Source organism: Polyodon spathula, chromosome 5 (assembly GCF_017654505.1).
Source record: "Polyodon spathula isolate WHYD16114869_AA chromosome 5, ASM1765450v1, whole genome shotgun sequence".
Taxonomy (NCBI): domain Eukaryota; kingdom Metazoa; phylum Chordata; class Actinopteri; order Acipenseriformes; family Polyodontidae; genus Polyodon; species Polyodon spathula.
Genome location: NC_054538.1, coordinates 40750238 through 40766624, shown reverse-complemented (window position 1 = coordinate 40766624; position 16387 = coordinate 40750238). Strand labels below are relative to the sequence as shown.

The window sequence follows — 16387 nt, the reverse complement described above, 5'->3', positions numbered from 1 at the left end:
ACCTTGAAAAAAAAACATTTAAAAGAGATGTTGCAGACAGTAACCTTCATCGAGAGACCGAACAAAGAAAAGCAACATACTGAATATAGCTTTACAGCCATTTAAACTCATTCTTAGCAGCACCAACTTTTTGGGGTTGGTTTGTACAAACATTTATTTATGCATTTATGAGTCAGGTATGCAGCTTTGCATGCTTGGGTCTGGTCTGTACTTGTAGGAATGACCTCCAAGGAAAACAGGAGTGTGGTGCATTAAGTGTGATGCTGTCCTTTCCTGTGGATCAGAGCTCAGCAAAAACATGGGCATTAAAACCAACACAACCGTATTGCATCTCACCTATTCCGTAAATATCATTGAAGACATTCATAAACGCATACAAGCAGTACAGAGCTCTATCACAATATCTTGTTATTTCTGAATAGATTGTCACCTCTTCAAAAATATGCAAAATATTTTAATAAGCAGTCTGTCCCACAAGTGCAGTGTAATGACTGGTTGTAAATTTCAGGGAAAAAAAAAAAAGGTTTCTGGCTAAGGACTGCCAAAGACAAGACTAAATTGAATATTCTACTACTCTTGGCAGTCACAATTCATTTTTGGGTAACACAGAACACAAATGCTGCACACAATCATTGGTAGTAAATATAAAAGTAAATTTAGGGTATCACTGCACTTTTGAGTAGTCTGAGTGAGGTTATCTGGCAACAAACTTAGCAGGACTACTTGTAATGCTTGTCCTAGTCACAAACGTTGTCTGGTTGGCTCTTAAATGTTCCCAGTTGCTCGGCAGCAACAACCTGTCTAAGTAACCCATTCCATACACTCCACTCAAATGTTGAAGTATTTTGTTATTTAAAAAGCACCTAATAAAAAAAAAAAAAAAAAAAAAACTAATTCTAAAACAATATTATAAATAAGAAAAGCCTACAGAATGTAGTTGGCTTCAGTGGATAAAATGTTGGTTTATTATTTTTTTAACCATTTTCTGCCTAATCAGAATTCCCATATTTGGATATGCACATGAACATGTTGTGTGTTATTGCTGGTTGTTTGCTAACGTTAAATCGGAAAATACTTAGTATTAAGGATCAAATTCCACAAAACGATTTTGAGCTCTGTCTGCCACCAAAAAACAATCGTAACAGAATTACATTATTTTTCTCTGATTAACTTACAAGACTTAAATAAAATAGTTATGCACATTAAATCCTCTGCGTGTCTTTTGGATCCTATACCAACCAGTCTCCAGAAGGAGGTGTTTAGTAAGCTGTCCAATGGTGTCCTTGATATAGTTAATAGCTCTTTGTCATCAGGAAGGTTTCCTCCTTCTTTAAAAACCGCCTTAGTGAAACCTTTACTTAAGAAATCGAATCTGGATAGTTCAGTTCTAAGTAATTTTAGACCTATTTCAAACCTTTCTTTTTTTTATCAAAGATACTAGAAAAAGTTGTTTTTAAACAAATTAATAGTTTCCTTGGAAATAATAACATCTTCGAGAAATTTCAATCAGCATTTCACACTAACCATAGCATTGAGCCTGCACTTGTCAAAGTGGTAAATGATCTACGTACAAGTACAGATTCTAAGTGTTTATCTGTACTGATCCTTTTAGATCTGAGTGCTGCTTTTGATACTGTGGATCACAAGATTTAATTAAGCGTCTTAGAGAATGGGTGGGCCTTTCCGGTAGTGTCCTAAACTGGTTCATGTCCTATTTAATGAACAGACATTATTTGGTTGCCTTAGGAGAATCTACATCTGGACTAGCTAATATTACACGTGGTGTTCCGCAGGGCTCCATTCTTGGTCCCATGTTATTTTCTTTATACATGCTGCCACTCGGGGAGGTTATTCGTAAACATGGGGTGAATTTCCACAGTTATGCAGATGACACACAGATTTATATATCTGTTAAACCAGGTGACACAACAGCTATCAATGCCCTTTTCAAATGCCTAGCCGATATTAGAAGCTGGATGTCTCAGAACATCTTACAGTTAAATTCCGATAAGACAGAAGTCTTACTTTTAGGCTCTAATCAACAGATGGACTTGACAAATATTGATCTAGGTATGCTAAAATCAAATGTAAAATCTGAAGTGAAAAAGCTATTTTTTATTCTGCACTTTCCTTTTTACCACATATAAAATACATTATACTACAGTGTCCTTCTATCATTTAAGAAACATTGCAAAAGTTAGATCATTCTAGTCCTTGGACGATGCAAAGAAATTACTACATGCTTTTATTTTTTTCTAGGTTAGATTACTGTAACGCCTTATTACTGTAGGTGCTTACAAGTCATGCTATATCACGCCTACAGCTAGTGCAAAATGTTGCTGCTAGAATGCTAATTAGAACAAAAAAAGGGCTCACATTACGCCTGTGTTGGCATCACTGCACTGGCTTCCTGTGCATTACAGAATTGACTTTAAAATTCTATTACTAGTTTTTAAAGCACTGAATGGACTATCTCCACAACATCTAAATGATATGTTAATCAGCCTGAACGCACTCTGAGATCTGCAAATGCTGGTCTTTTATGTATTCCGAGGGTGAATGGTAAAAGGATGGGAGAGGCTGCTTTCTGTTTTAATGCCCCCACACTCTGGAACTCCTTACCCCTTTTTATCAAAGATTCACCTTCAATTGCAAGCTTCAAATCTCGATTAAAAACATACCTTTTTAATATAGCTTTTCAATAACATTTTTATGTTTTATTCTGAATTTTATTGTTACTTCAGTTTTTAATAATTGTTCTCTTTTCTTACTGTTTATTATTGTATTGTTTTTCTGTCTGTAAAGCGCTTTGAATTGTACTGTACATGAATTGCGCTATATAAATAAAGGTTATTATTAAGCAGAAGAAAAAAACAGTCGATAGAAAAAAAATTACTATATGATAGAAATACATGTAATACAAAGTAAATACAAAGCAATTTTGCATGTAAAATACAAGTTACTGCAGTCAGTGCAAGCAAATAATGTACCGTCAAACACAGGCAGCTTGTGCGTTTTCAAGAGTCTATTAAACAAAAAAAGAAAAAAAATATATACAACACAAAACGAAAATTCAGTATTACATATTGAATCGGAACATGTATTGAATTACAAGTTCATGAGATAATTACCTTCAAAAACAGCCGTAAATGAGATGTCTGCTTTTCTTGGTGCTGTGTTTAAATGGCATATCTCGACCTTCCTATGTAACTCTGCTTCAAAGTCTGCACTGCCGATCGCATTTCCTGTACATGACTTTCTTGAAGTGTATCATTAAAAATAGAGGGAAACATGGGGTTTCTTTTGTTTCTAAGGCCTAGGTTTACTCAATAACAAGCTTCAGAAAAACTGGTTTGATTACCACACAGCTTATTATTGCTGTGAGACATCATAGAACACAAACACCTGAACAGTTACAGTGTATTTATGAGGGATTCTGAATCACTGACTTCACTTAAGCCCCTTTCACACTGGCATGCTCTACCCAAGTCAGAACCTACCTGGGTCAGGACCCGGTGTCATGCAGGTCGGCTATGTGATTTCATACTGCTTTTGATAAAGCAGGGATGACAGACGCAAGTAAGCAATGCGCGTATCAATGCCCTGGAAGCAGCTTGTTACAGATGCTTCCATTCAAGCTTCTCTGGATTGAACCGTCGGCCCAAATGATTAGAGCAAATGTTTCTTCATCCCTGCTGTAATCTGGCTCATGGTGTGCCTCAAGCAACACAAATATGGCTAAACAGAATAAACAGAAACATTCCTTGCGGACGTGAAACCGTCACGCAGACATGGCTGTTTGTTATGTCATCGGAGGAGTGCCAGTGTGAAAGGGGCTTTGGAGTAAACATATCCCCCCTATTATTGGCATCAGAGGTCGCATTGGAGCAAGCCCTGAAAGAAGTATATACAATCTATGTTATTGGAATATTTAACCTCTTACCGGATTTATTTTTATTTCATAATTATCCATTGCTACTTCTGCTTTGATCATTATTTACCACAATTCCAACGTCCTTTTTCAACATAGTGCATGCTTCAGAAAAGACTCCTAGAAGCTAAATTTCTAAGGTAGTTTTAGAAATGACCATTAGTGGTGTGCAATTGTAATTTCAGCATCCACTGCAACTGTGAAATGAAAAATCAATACAGAAAATTATAGGGGACAGAAATTACACCCCTCTTAGAAACTGCAGCAAGATGCATTTTTTCAGACATACGACCCAGTATCTGAAAAGAGAGATCTTTGAGTAGCTTGTAAGCATTGTAAATAATGCTCTGAGCAGAAACAACAACACATACAAATAATTGCGACACACTGTACACTACGCTACAGAATAGTTGCACTGTTTGTTCATGGTATCTAATTTTAAATATCTTCAAAAAATTGCTACAAAGAGGCAGTGGATTTGCAGCATTTACCAGGAACTCAGGTATTTAATCTAAATTCTCTTTATTTCCAATTCTCTTTTGTTCGTTGTCTTTCTTCGTATATTTGTATCCTTATTCTACAGATGAAGAGATTATGTAAAAGATGCACAAGCTGTATTAGGAATTAATCAACCTTGAGAAACTGTACCTGGATTTGCAGTGTAGCATCAGTCATTTCATTTTCTTAGAATCTGGTTCTTCCTGTGTAAACCTTGTCCTATTTACTGCACAGAACTTTGAAATGATTTGTTTTTTTGTTTTTTTTCTTTGATTATGTAATGGTTTTACAAAGTGAGCACCCATTAATGAAAAGCTTTTTTTCTGCAAAAGGGTTATTACACAAAAGCAACAGCACATCCCGCAGGCATTTTCTAGCAAAAATAATTAACCATTTCACATCTAAAAGGATTATGTTTTATAACTATTATATCTAACTATTATATACAGTATCAAGGCCTACATCACGCAAACCCATGCCACAGATGTAATGTACTATTGTACATGTTAATCAGAGGTAGGGTATTTCAAAAAAATGTAATTTGATTAATATATTATTTTAGTACCGAAAATGATAGAGCACTACTTCAGGTATTAATCAGAAATTTAAAAAAAAGTATTTTGTGCTGTATTTTTTATACACTGTACAATAAAGGACTGGAAATGATCTTCACCCCCCTATATAGTGTACAGTTATTTATTTTTCTTCCTTTTTTTAATATGCTTTTGTAAACAAATAAACATTTACAAAAAGTCTTTACTCCTGGACTACATACTATCATAGATAATTAATACTTGTGTTATTACAATATGACCACTTTCCATAGGAATCACAGTACCGTAATACTAACAATATCAATCATAATTCATACATTCAGTCCTCCGATTTTCTTGCCGACAGCCTTGTACAATTTTCTTACAATGGTTAGTGTTCTACGTGTCTACATATCAATAATGATATTATTTTAGAATAAACTAAAATAACAGGTATAATTACAAATATTAATTTGAAGTTGTTTTAGATGACTAGCTGTGTATTATGTTAGTTTTTTGATATGATAAATATTTATTGTAGTATTGTACTGTCAAAACATTCAATTTATGAAGTGACACTTACCTCCATATTCTGATTGACTGCTAAATGTCAAATCATCAAAGCCACTTATATCTTTCTGAACTAGAACAAAAAGACAAAGATCAATGGTATATTTAAATATATCATTGCATCAACATACACAATAGTTAACAAATCAAACTCGTTGCATATACAGTATGCAACACATCAATTAAATGAATGAATTAAATGGCCTCGCATTCACTAAATAATATTATAGATAACCATGTATATTCATGCGTAGTCACCCTTTTATAATCGACAGACAGTCAAACCTGCCTGTGCGACTACCTTTATTTAGCAACCCACTGGTCTAAGCGACCACTTTATATTCCTCCCAATGATATTTGTGCTTTTATTTAACTGTATTAAGCAACCACCTGTCTAACATGACCAGCAACCACAATTATCTACCCAGCAAAGGGCTGGCTATTGTTATAAGAAAAACATGATTTTAAATGGTACATCCTAAATTCAAAGGAATACGGTAACCATTTTAGCTGTATTTTATCCGTAATCAATAAAACAACAGCTAGTAAAGGAAGAGAGAAAAAGTGGAGAAAAAAAAGATCCTCCCTAGAAGACAAATTAAAGTTATTAAAGACAGTAAGTGCCAGAAAAACTGCTGAACAATTTGGCACTAGAAAGACGCAGGTACAGCATTATGAAACGGAAAAAACTAGGGCTTGAAGTTTTAGGTTTTTATTTTTGTTCACGTGACCGTGTTTTGAGCCGATTCAATATCTTAATTAAACTGTTAATTGCTACACAAAGTTGCTTCTTTTTACCTTGATGTTCTGACTGACTTGCTAATTCTGTTTCATCTTTTTTCATTATTCAAATAGAAGAGCAAGGAATGACATTAATCACTTCCCCCAGATGCTACTTTAACTTGTAATTTGTTCTCGCACTTGCCTGGGAACTAGGTAGCTTCCAATGTGTCCGTTTCGTGTTGTGTTGTTCTTTCCTACCAATTTAACAGAATGTTAAGCATTCATTGCTTTCACAAACTAATTTGTTTTGTAAATGCATTATCTAAATGAATGTTATTAAATTACATACTTCCTTTTGTTCACATTACATCTTCTGGCTTTTACAGTGTATGTAAGACATATATAATTACAGGAAAGCATGTCAGAGACAAATAGAAAATTCATAAGTTATGGGCCCTCTTTTAAGAGACCACCTGTGTTAGAGGCGACTATTAGACTATCCCTTGAGCGATCTCTTAATACAGATTTGGCTGTATTTAGATTCATCATAAAATCACTCTTGTTTACCATATTCAGATTTATAATGTCATTAAAATAAATAAATACAATTTAAAAAATTGGTTTGGTTAATTGTTTTTAAATTTGGATTGCTTACTGAACACCAAACTGCCTTCCTAGCTTGCACTTAGTAATACATGAAACCTACATAAAATAGAAAAAGCTGTAATCACCAAACATGTAAAACTGTCTTTAATTAAACTGTATTTAGGTAGAACAGCAGGAAGCAGGAGAATTAAATACTTGCAGCATATTTTCCTATACAATGCTTTAATATGATTACATGATACAAAGTGACAATTGCTTTGAGGACTGTAAATGTTTTAATTGTGCATATTTAGCTAATTAAGTGTCTGATCACTTAATTTTGTTTAATACCCTGTATTTGAATTGCAAAAAGATTGCATCTAATTTTAAAATGATTAAAATAAATAAATAAATAAATAAATAAATACAGTATTAGAATTGAAGAAATGTTACTTAATGCAGGAAAAAGATGATCCAGTCCAACATTCTGGTACAGTTTTCATTGGCAAAAATACATTTCAGGATCAATGATAGTCAGTCATACAGTCTTCTCAATTACCTGACTTTAACAAGACATTGCAAAGATCTGGCAATACTGCCATCAAGTGGTGACAGCCAGGAATAGGATTTTGTATTTATTTATTTTTAATATAAATGCTACACAATAGATTATTATTGAGTATTGGTCGTTATCTGTATCTTACTAAAAATGCACTTTGTTGTTTTATGTTTCTGATACTCTAACAAAATGAGAGACAGTTTTAAGCAGGGTTGAAACAATCAATTCTTGTGAGACTAACAACAATTTGTTGTGAAGTATTTATTATGAAAGATAATAATCTAAGGACAAAATTGGTCATGCCATTGCTACCAATATGTTTTTTCTCATCTCTCTTCCTGTAGACAACTGATTTGTCTGTAAATTATATTCACTGATAATTGATAATCAATAATTAAAATTAGACGACTCTACTGTTAGACATTTCTTTTTTAAAAGTTCCTTTGAAATGATGTCCTTGAACGTACTATTCCTGTCAAAGTCCCTGATTTCAGTAATATTTAAATGTATCTGTGTTGAAATTCAGTTTCTACAGATGGCATTTGTTTGCCTTTTATTATTGTAAGTAAACTTCACAAAATACACCTGAAAAAAAAGAAACTTAACATAATGTAAGGGGCATGTCATATCAGCTAAAAAGGTTTGTAAACAGACTCTTAATATATCCAGAGGTTAGAAATAACGTGGCATTGAAATGGTTAATGTTCACTGGACACCACTCCTAATGGAACTTTATTAAGAGAATCATAACACAGAACTGCGTACCAACTATAAAGACCCTATATTGAGCATGTAGTCGGTTCTGTGGCCAGAGCTTAAAGCAATGCAGTAGTGACAGGGTTAATTTTCACTTGACAACACTGGTAATTGATACAACTGTATAGCACTAAGACATTAAGACACTAACTCAGTGTCCTGTCCATGCAGCCATAACTACAAAAGCCACACAACGTTAACATGACAACAGGAAAGAGTTCTTTTTTTTTCTTGTATGGCACCCACGATTGAACTTGACCTAAAGAATAGTAGACTAGACCTGTGTATCGAGTACAAAGCCAATATCTCAGAGTAATGTAAGAGTAAGAGTAATAATACACAGTTCTACACAGTACTTCATTTCTATATGCTGCATGACATTTTATCAAAGTAAAAAATATTGCCGTCTTCCATACAATTACATTGCTTTGTATAGCTGCAACTATATAAAACTTGTGCAGTTTGGCACATTTCAGCACAGAACATTTCAGATATTTCAGCACTGACAGAAGTGCTACTATACTTTTTGATAAAAGTACTTTGTGCTTTTTTTTTTTTTTTTTTTTTTTTTTTTTAGTTTTAACCTCTTTAAAAGAATTACTGTACCACAGAAACTGTATCGCATTGTGACATATAATGACATTGCTGTGGTCTGCTACAAGGTAATAAAGGAATTCTCTAGTCAATAAAGCATCCACTCTTACTGAGGAAAAAGCCACAGTAATGCCATTACTACCATTATAACTAAGTTATTTACCTTGGTTTATCTAAAATAACCATTGCAGTTCAAAGAGTCACGTTTTTTGAGAGCAGGGCTCGAGTGTCTGTGTGAAGTATTTCATAAGTAAGCAATGGTTGTAGAACAATTAGAGTCATATCAGTTGTGCCTTGCTTGCCGTTCCGTTACTCTGTAATAACAGAACAACTGACCATATATAAAAGAACGGGAGAGCAGTGACTGGTTGTTGACCAATATCCGATTTTGTGTAATTGCTAATTTACTGTTCAACTTCGGTTTAAATCTTGGTATGCAATAAAAGGAAGAGCAGACTATTTAGATAATGCTAACAAACCTTCTGAACTGCAGTCTGATAAACTGTCTGCAAGGAAATCAGAAAAGGGCTCAGCAGGGCCAATCAACTCCGAGCCATCATGAACCTCTCCACCCTGAAACACAAAGATCACACACATTAGCACGTAACACTAACCACAATCAGCAGCTACTAATAGTGCAGCTTGCTGGGGATTCAAAATAGGATTATGGGCGAGCTTAATTACAAACACAAAGTTTTGATGGCTGTGGTTTGCACACCGAGAGATTAATCAAGTGCAGCACAATAACATTTCAAGTAAAAGTGCTTTTAAAGTTCCAAATGATTATTATCTCTGGGTCTCAACAGGCAAACATTTGCTGTACACAGTCTACATGTTGTTGGAAATATTGGTACTCCGGGTGCCTTTGATCTGCTTCTATTTAGCAGATGCTGTCCAGGTTACACTGGGTTTATACTGATGGTACTTGCAGTCAGCCCAAGAGAACTCTCTGCTTTGGTCTGTGACAATATACCCAACGTGGGGACCAACCAAGCATAATATTTTCTAGGATCTCATGGAGCTTAAGCAATCAAGAAAATTGGGTTTTAACAATTTACGGGCTTTACTAAAGTATGCATTTGTGTTTAGGAGAGTGGAGGCTTATATTTAAGGGCATGAGCTTGTATGCAGGACTATTTTAGAAAAGAACTGAAGAGAAAGAAAAAAGTGGAAATCTATTTAGAAATTCAATTACAATCTTTAATGTGGTCTTTTATCCATGTGGTCTGTCACAGCATTCCTTGCTGGTATATAATTTAAAAAACATCTTGGCCCCCACAGCTCGCATTTGCACTTATGTTCAGCTCTGGGGGCTATTACAGACAAAGCCAGACACATGAGTTTATACATGCATCCAAAATAACAAGAATTTTCTCAGAAAACAGGATGTGACAGCTTGCTAGGGATTTGCAAGAGGATTTTATGTGTTTGGTAGTTTTTACAGGAAAACATTACCAGCACTTAATTTAATACAAAAGTTGTGATATGCCCAATTGCATGATTATACATGAAGTACACTAAGGCACAACAAAAAATCTTAACATTAACTTTTTTTATGAGCAACTGCATTTACTCCCACACACCTGGGTTACTGTTTAATCAAAATAACAATACCTGTGCATGTTTTAATTGTAAAATACTTGCATGTACGTTTCCTGTTTTGCTTTTAAACAACTTTGCTTTCTTGTTTCTTGACTTTTTGGACCTACAGAAATACTGTTGTGTACCTTAAAAAAATCTTCAAATTGCTTGCTGTTAAAGAGAGCAGGGATGTTGGCTGAAAATTGGAGTAGATCTTCAGAGCACTGTCGCCTTTCCTCAACCACAGTCTCATCAAAGCGACCTGCAGCAGCACAACACAGCATTAATCTTGAACTGTACTGAAGCCTGTGTGTTTAATATTTCCCATCTAAACTGGAATCTGCAATCACATTTTAATGTTTCAGATACTTCTGACAAATACAAATTAGCACTTAAATATCACCTCTTTAAACCCAATGGTTTTCGAGAAACAAACCTTATGGGTGCTATAATCAGGTTTAAGACACAAAGTTGGGCACAGTTACTAACCATCTATATATACACACCACATTTTATAAACATAAACACATGGGCAGGGTTTTATTTTAATGACCTAAACATTAACTGCATCCAGTCACTACAGTTAAGAAACATATGGCATTTATCATCCAAATTAAAGTAAAATAAAATGGTTTATCTTACGAAAGAAATAAATACTCAACCGGTTAAGTTAAGGAATCAAAAGTATACCAACACTGTTTGTTTCTAGTTATGTGAAATAAAAACAGGTCCAAATTGCCTTTTGGTGTAGAGAACCTAGATAACTCTGGACCTTTGGACCACATTCAAGAATTTAATCCAGTGCCAGGTTTCTTAAAATGTTGATGATACAAAGCTTCAAATAGATAGCTGATTTGTTAGTAATGTCTTCCTAGTTTCATAACTTTAGCAGTGTGTTATCACTTTAACAAAAAACGGTGTAAACTTACCACCGGGGGAAATGCTTTGTGAATATAGTTAATTTTTTTCCTAACTGCAATGATTACCACTGGGTGGAATGGATGCACAAGGACAAGAAATACCTTTACTGTAGGGCCACTGGGTAAGTCATCAATTTAGCTGATATTTGATACCAAGTTCACAGATCACAGCCTGAGACACTTTGCTACACTGGTTTCTTTGTGCAGTGCAGTATGCAAATGTCAATTCCGCAGCCCGACAATTAATGTGCTGTTCAGGCCACAGTTAAATACCTTGGATAATGCATTTTAATCAATAACTCATGCAAGAAAAATTAAAAAGCAATATTGTAAGAAATTTAAAAAATAATAACAACAACAACAATCCACTAAGTTAATACAACACTGTATTCAGACATGAGACATGCAAGAAATCTTACCAAAAACTTTGGCTTTGGCAAAGGGTGGAAAGAGTTCTGACTGCCTGTACAGATTTTTATGAATCTGCCAAAGGTCCTTGTGCAGCTTCTTAAAGTCGCTATATCTCTTCCAGACAATTATCTGAAATAGAAAGAAAAGACACGATCAGACATAACCAGCATCTGATTCAGGAGTTCCAGGTGTACCTCTGGTTTACAGCTTTTGGCTGCATATTTTTAACATGCACAGTCCTAAACCTGCAGAATACATGACTTGCAAAGGCTGTTGAAGGAAATACTGATAATATAACATTGGGACACACTGCTGCACTATGTAATCAATACAGAGATTGCGTTACTAAGGGCGGTAGTTTAACTCCTTTCAAGGTCAGGTCCAATGCCAGTTAAAAGGAGTGTCGAAACAGCATTGAAATGTGTAGTACAGTACAACAAGAACCAAAAAAACAATCCCCATTGTTGTACAGTACTGTGCTAATCACCTTGGTGGTCATCTATTTGGGTGTCAACTTATTGGCTTGGCCCTAAGGGTTTACTGTACCTTAATTACCTCAAGTGTTTTTATTTTTTCTCTAATTAACTAACGGTATGTTGATTATACTATGTATTTATAATTAGGGTTATATTCAATGTTTACTTTTAGACACTTTGTGGTTTTTGTAGAATGGTCAAAAATCAGTGCTTATCAGGGTTTTTTAGGGCAGGTTCAGAACACATTACTGAAGGAAGTTTCAACCCTTCGATGGTACAAATTTGCATGATTTACTGGTGACGTCACCATAGCTACTTTTTTATATTTGATCGGAAATCCTATTTTACAGGTAATCCATATAAGTGGAATAAAACATTCCCATGTAGTTTCAAAATGCATTACACAGAAGAGTGTTCATGTTTTTATAATTTAAATAAAAATACACCTTGTTTATTTACATGTAACTAATGCTGCTTGTGATACACACAGTAAGCTTGCATTCCAGCAGCACGAACTACAGCAAACTTAGGCAAAATAAACCTTTATTTAATAGCCACCATTCCAAGCAGGTTATCCTTATTTTACTACGACTACTGTTACTAGCTTACGCTTATTAAGTGACCCTGGAGATTGGCTGTGCCTCAATATTTTTTTATATATATATATATATATATATATATATATATATATATATATATATATATATATATATATATACACACACATACAATATATATATATATATATATATATATATATATATATATATATATATATATATATATATATATATATATATATATATATATATATATATATATATATATATATATAATCACACACAGTGATTAGCTCTAACCTAGTTTATCTAAATTAGTAGTCCAAGATTAGTGCTAACCGGGAAATGTGAAACCAACTGAAAGGGTTCCAGAACAACCTGCAATGTTACAAAAAACACATTATTATTAATTTGTCATTTAGCAGGCACTTTTATCCAAAGTGACCTATAGAAACTAGGGGGTGAACTATGCATCACAACTAGAGTCAGTTAGAATAGGACCTCAGTTTTACATCTCATCTGAAGGACAGAATACAAGGAGGTTAAGTGACTTCCTCAGGGTCACACACAGTGAGTCAGGGGCTGATCTGGGATGGAATTAGACCACTAAGCCTCTAAAAAGATAAGGGGATTGTAAGAATTTTGCTAATGAAAGAAATTATTTTTTTTCGGAACCCTTGACTTACTTCCCTAATGCATTACAGAACAGTTTGCAATAAACCCATTACCTTACCTTTGCTGTAAATAAGACATCCAGACTGTAGTGACAGAAAATCCCCAAGGGAATACATTGCTGTCCTTATTCTTTGGGGTGTTTGTCAGGAGAAAAAGAATGTCTCTAATAAACATTGTAGCGTATCCAGAAAATTGTTTTCTGTTACCACATTTCAATCAGAGCAACAATTGTTGTAGGATGCAAATGTATCTGTATAGACTACATTGTTCAGCAAATGACCTGAAGTTGATTTATGAATATGTGAATAAAAAAAAAAAATATCAAAACAAATCAGGATTACATTCAAAATATAAACTGATGCACAATGAAAATGCAACAGTCTAGGTTTTACATTAATAGCTCACAGGGCACATACATAATGTTATTTACATTTTAAAAAGTGAGCAGATAAGTCTGTTAATTGGTTGAGTAGTATTGTTCCTTAGGATAACAAAATACTGAGCTCAAGTCATGTGGTTTTGTAAAAACACCAGGTGCTCAGTGTTTGGTATTTGAGTGGAGATAAAAATGCCAAAATGAGTTGATAAAGAATCTATATCATGATTTTAATTAACGCAAGAACAGCGAATGATACAACCATGCCCTGTTTGAGTAATGAAGATTGCCTGGTTGCTACTGGCATGATTGAAGGCAGCAGTCTGTGAGCGAAGTTGCGAGGAGAATGAGATGTTTTGCTTCAACAATCAGCAGGCTAGTCCAGAGAAACCAGGGACAGGCCACGTCCTGGAAGGCAGAAGGTCACCGCACCGGCCCACCACGTCATGGTGCGCATTATGCTGACTGTTGCGTTGTAAAAGACAACCGGTGGGGCAGTGGAAGTGTGATGATGTGATGAGGAATCTCCTTTAACACAAGAACGCCTCTGGTGCAGATCGAGGGCAACCTTACTGCTCAGCGATACATTCACAAAGTCCTTTTGAGGCAACAGTTTTTCCGTTCCTGCAAGCCAATCTAGAAGTGTGGATTTTCCAGCAGGACAATGCAAGACCACACAGTGCTAGGATTACAATTGCACAACTTGAAGAAAACAATATCAAGATCTTGCTGTAGCTAGCTTTTTCTCCTGACCCAAATCCAATAGTGTGGGACCAAATCGCCAGTGCCATCCACAGGAGACAACCGCGACCAGCCAACCTTCGTCAGCTGGCTGCAGCTGCACATTCACAGCAGTCTATCCAGAGGCTGATCAGGTCTATGCATCAACGCTGCGATGATTGTATCAATGCTCATACCCGATAGTAACTTTGTAATGTTTTCATTTTGACAGTGTGACAGTTTTCATACTGAAAACATATCATGATTCTTTGATCTGTATTTTTTATTCACATTTTCTGTGGTTTCGCTTGATATCTATCTTTCAAATATTTGATTATATCCATTAGACCTGGGTATTGTGTTTCTTTTGTGCATCAGTACATATAGCTGTGGTATGGAAAACACAGGATGCACTGAAGATGACGTGTTTCTTCACTGCAGGGTGCCCTGTAACCCCTTAAGTAAATGTTATACCACACCACATGGTTATTAACATATTATGGAAATAGATTCATGATGAATGAACACATACAGTAATTCAGGTATATGATGATGAGTAACATATAATCCAACATATACTGTTAACATATAATTCAGGTTCTAAATATTTGCATCCATCTCTTCACTCAGTCCAGTAAAGGCCACAGTGCTATCTCATGTTGTTATTCTTTTAATAGTCAGTCTTTAAGAAGCTTTTACCTCTTGCACATCCTCAGGATTCTTTCTGGAGATGATCTAGAAACAGAACAAAAGGGAAATAATCAGTGAGGAACAGCTGCTGCAAATGAAACCCAATGCAAGCTACTTAAAAACCTGTCTTTGCCAACTGGGAAATGCCTACAAAAAAACAGGAAGCTCCAGTGGGACTGTAAATTATTACAACACACAGACACAGTCACACAGACATCTAATGTGTCCATTCAAATGTACATTTTGTTGTTGTTTTTTTACAAATAATCCAAGGTATAAGAAACGTATGCTCTTAGTTAACCTTACAATGCAGGCATTAATCCGTATGGAACTGGAACGCAGACTTCTTCAAACAGCCATCATAATTTGTTACTGCTAATAAGGGATCATGTTTTTACAATAATGAACTGCATTTAATGTTAGTATCCTAGATTTACCAGGATTTTTTTTTTTTTTTTTTTTTTTTAAGCAGGTCTAATAACTGTATTTACAGGACCTCGATTGCAAAACTAGTTTAGTTCTGAGCATTTATACGTTTTGGTGACGTCATAATCACGTTAACAACTAAATTACTGTTAATAAATGTTTATTTTAAAGAAATAGCAGGAAATTCACATGAAGTAAAATTAGACATTAAAATAGGCATTTTGTGATATTCATATAGATTTTTAAGTTAATATATAACGCATAACTGGAAATTTTTGCTGGTATTAAATTTGGTGGATATATACATTTATAAGCTAGTCCCAGAGGCTAATTACCAACATACATTCAATCAATCCATTAACATCACCATAAATTCATATGTGTAACACAGATTACATGAACAAACATGGGCTCATAAAAGGGCAAAGTACTTGCCCATTCAAATCTCACCCTCACGTTATATATTTATTAGTTTTATATCAAAATATTAGTGTCCCTCAAAGTACTTTATGGATAAATATTTATGCAAACACTTAAATCTAAATATATGTATACTACATTCTGAATATTTTAATTACAGTTCCTGCTTTTACATGTCTTCCACCACATACAGTACAGTTCCAGACTGACCAAAACATGAACCTGGTATTCGCTAATGTCTCTGTCACCAGATGGCAATGAAGTGAACAGCTTTCGTACTTACATATACAGTATATACATTGGAATGTATAGGAATTAAATGAAAACTACAGGGAATAACACTCAACACTACCACTGACTTAAATGGGAAAAAAAAAAAAATC

The 16387-nt window shown here is 34.7% G+C and overlaps 1 protein-coding gene across 4 annotated transcripts in view; it reads right to left on the bottom strand.

The window, feature by feature from the left end:
- Positions 1–16387, bottom strand: part of LOC121315967 (ribosomal protein S6 kinase delta-1-like) — a 109585-nt gene that overhangs the window by 87200 nt on the left and 5998 nt on the right. For 3 of the 4 annotated variants that reach the window (XM_041250607.1, XM_041250608.1, XM_041250609.1), the window contains exons 2-6: positions 15168–15203; positions 11670–11790; positions 10477–10592; positions 9229–9322; positions 5546–5605 (exon numbers count right to left, since the gene is read on the bottom strand). In XM_041250607.1, the coding sequence (XP_041106541.1) occupies positions 5546–5605; positions 9229–9322; positions 10477–10592; positions 11670–11790; positions 15168–15203 (427 nt within the window). The remainder of the gene's footprint in view (positions 1–5545; positions 5606–9228; positions 9323–10476; positions 10593–11669; positions 11791–15167; positions 15204–16387) is intronic. The other variant, XM_041250610.1, reaches the window with a different exon arrangement.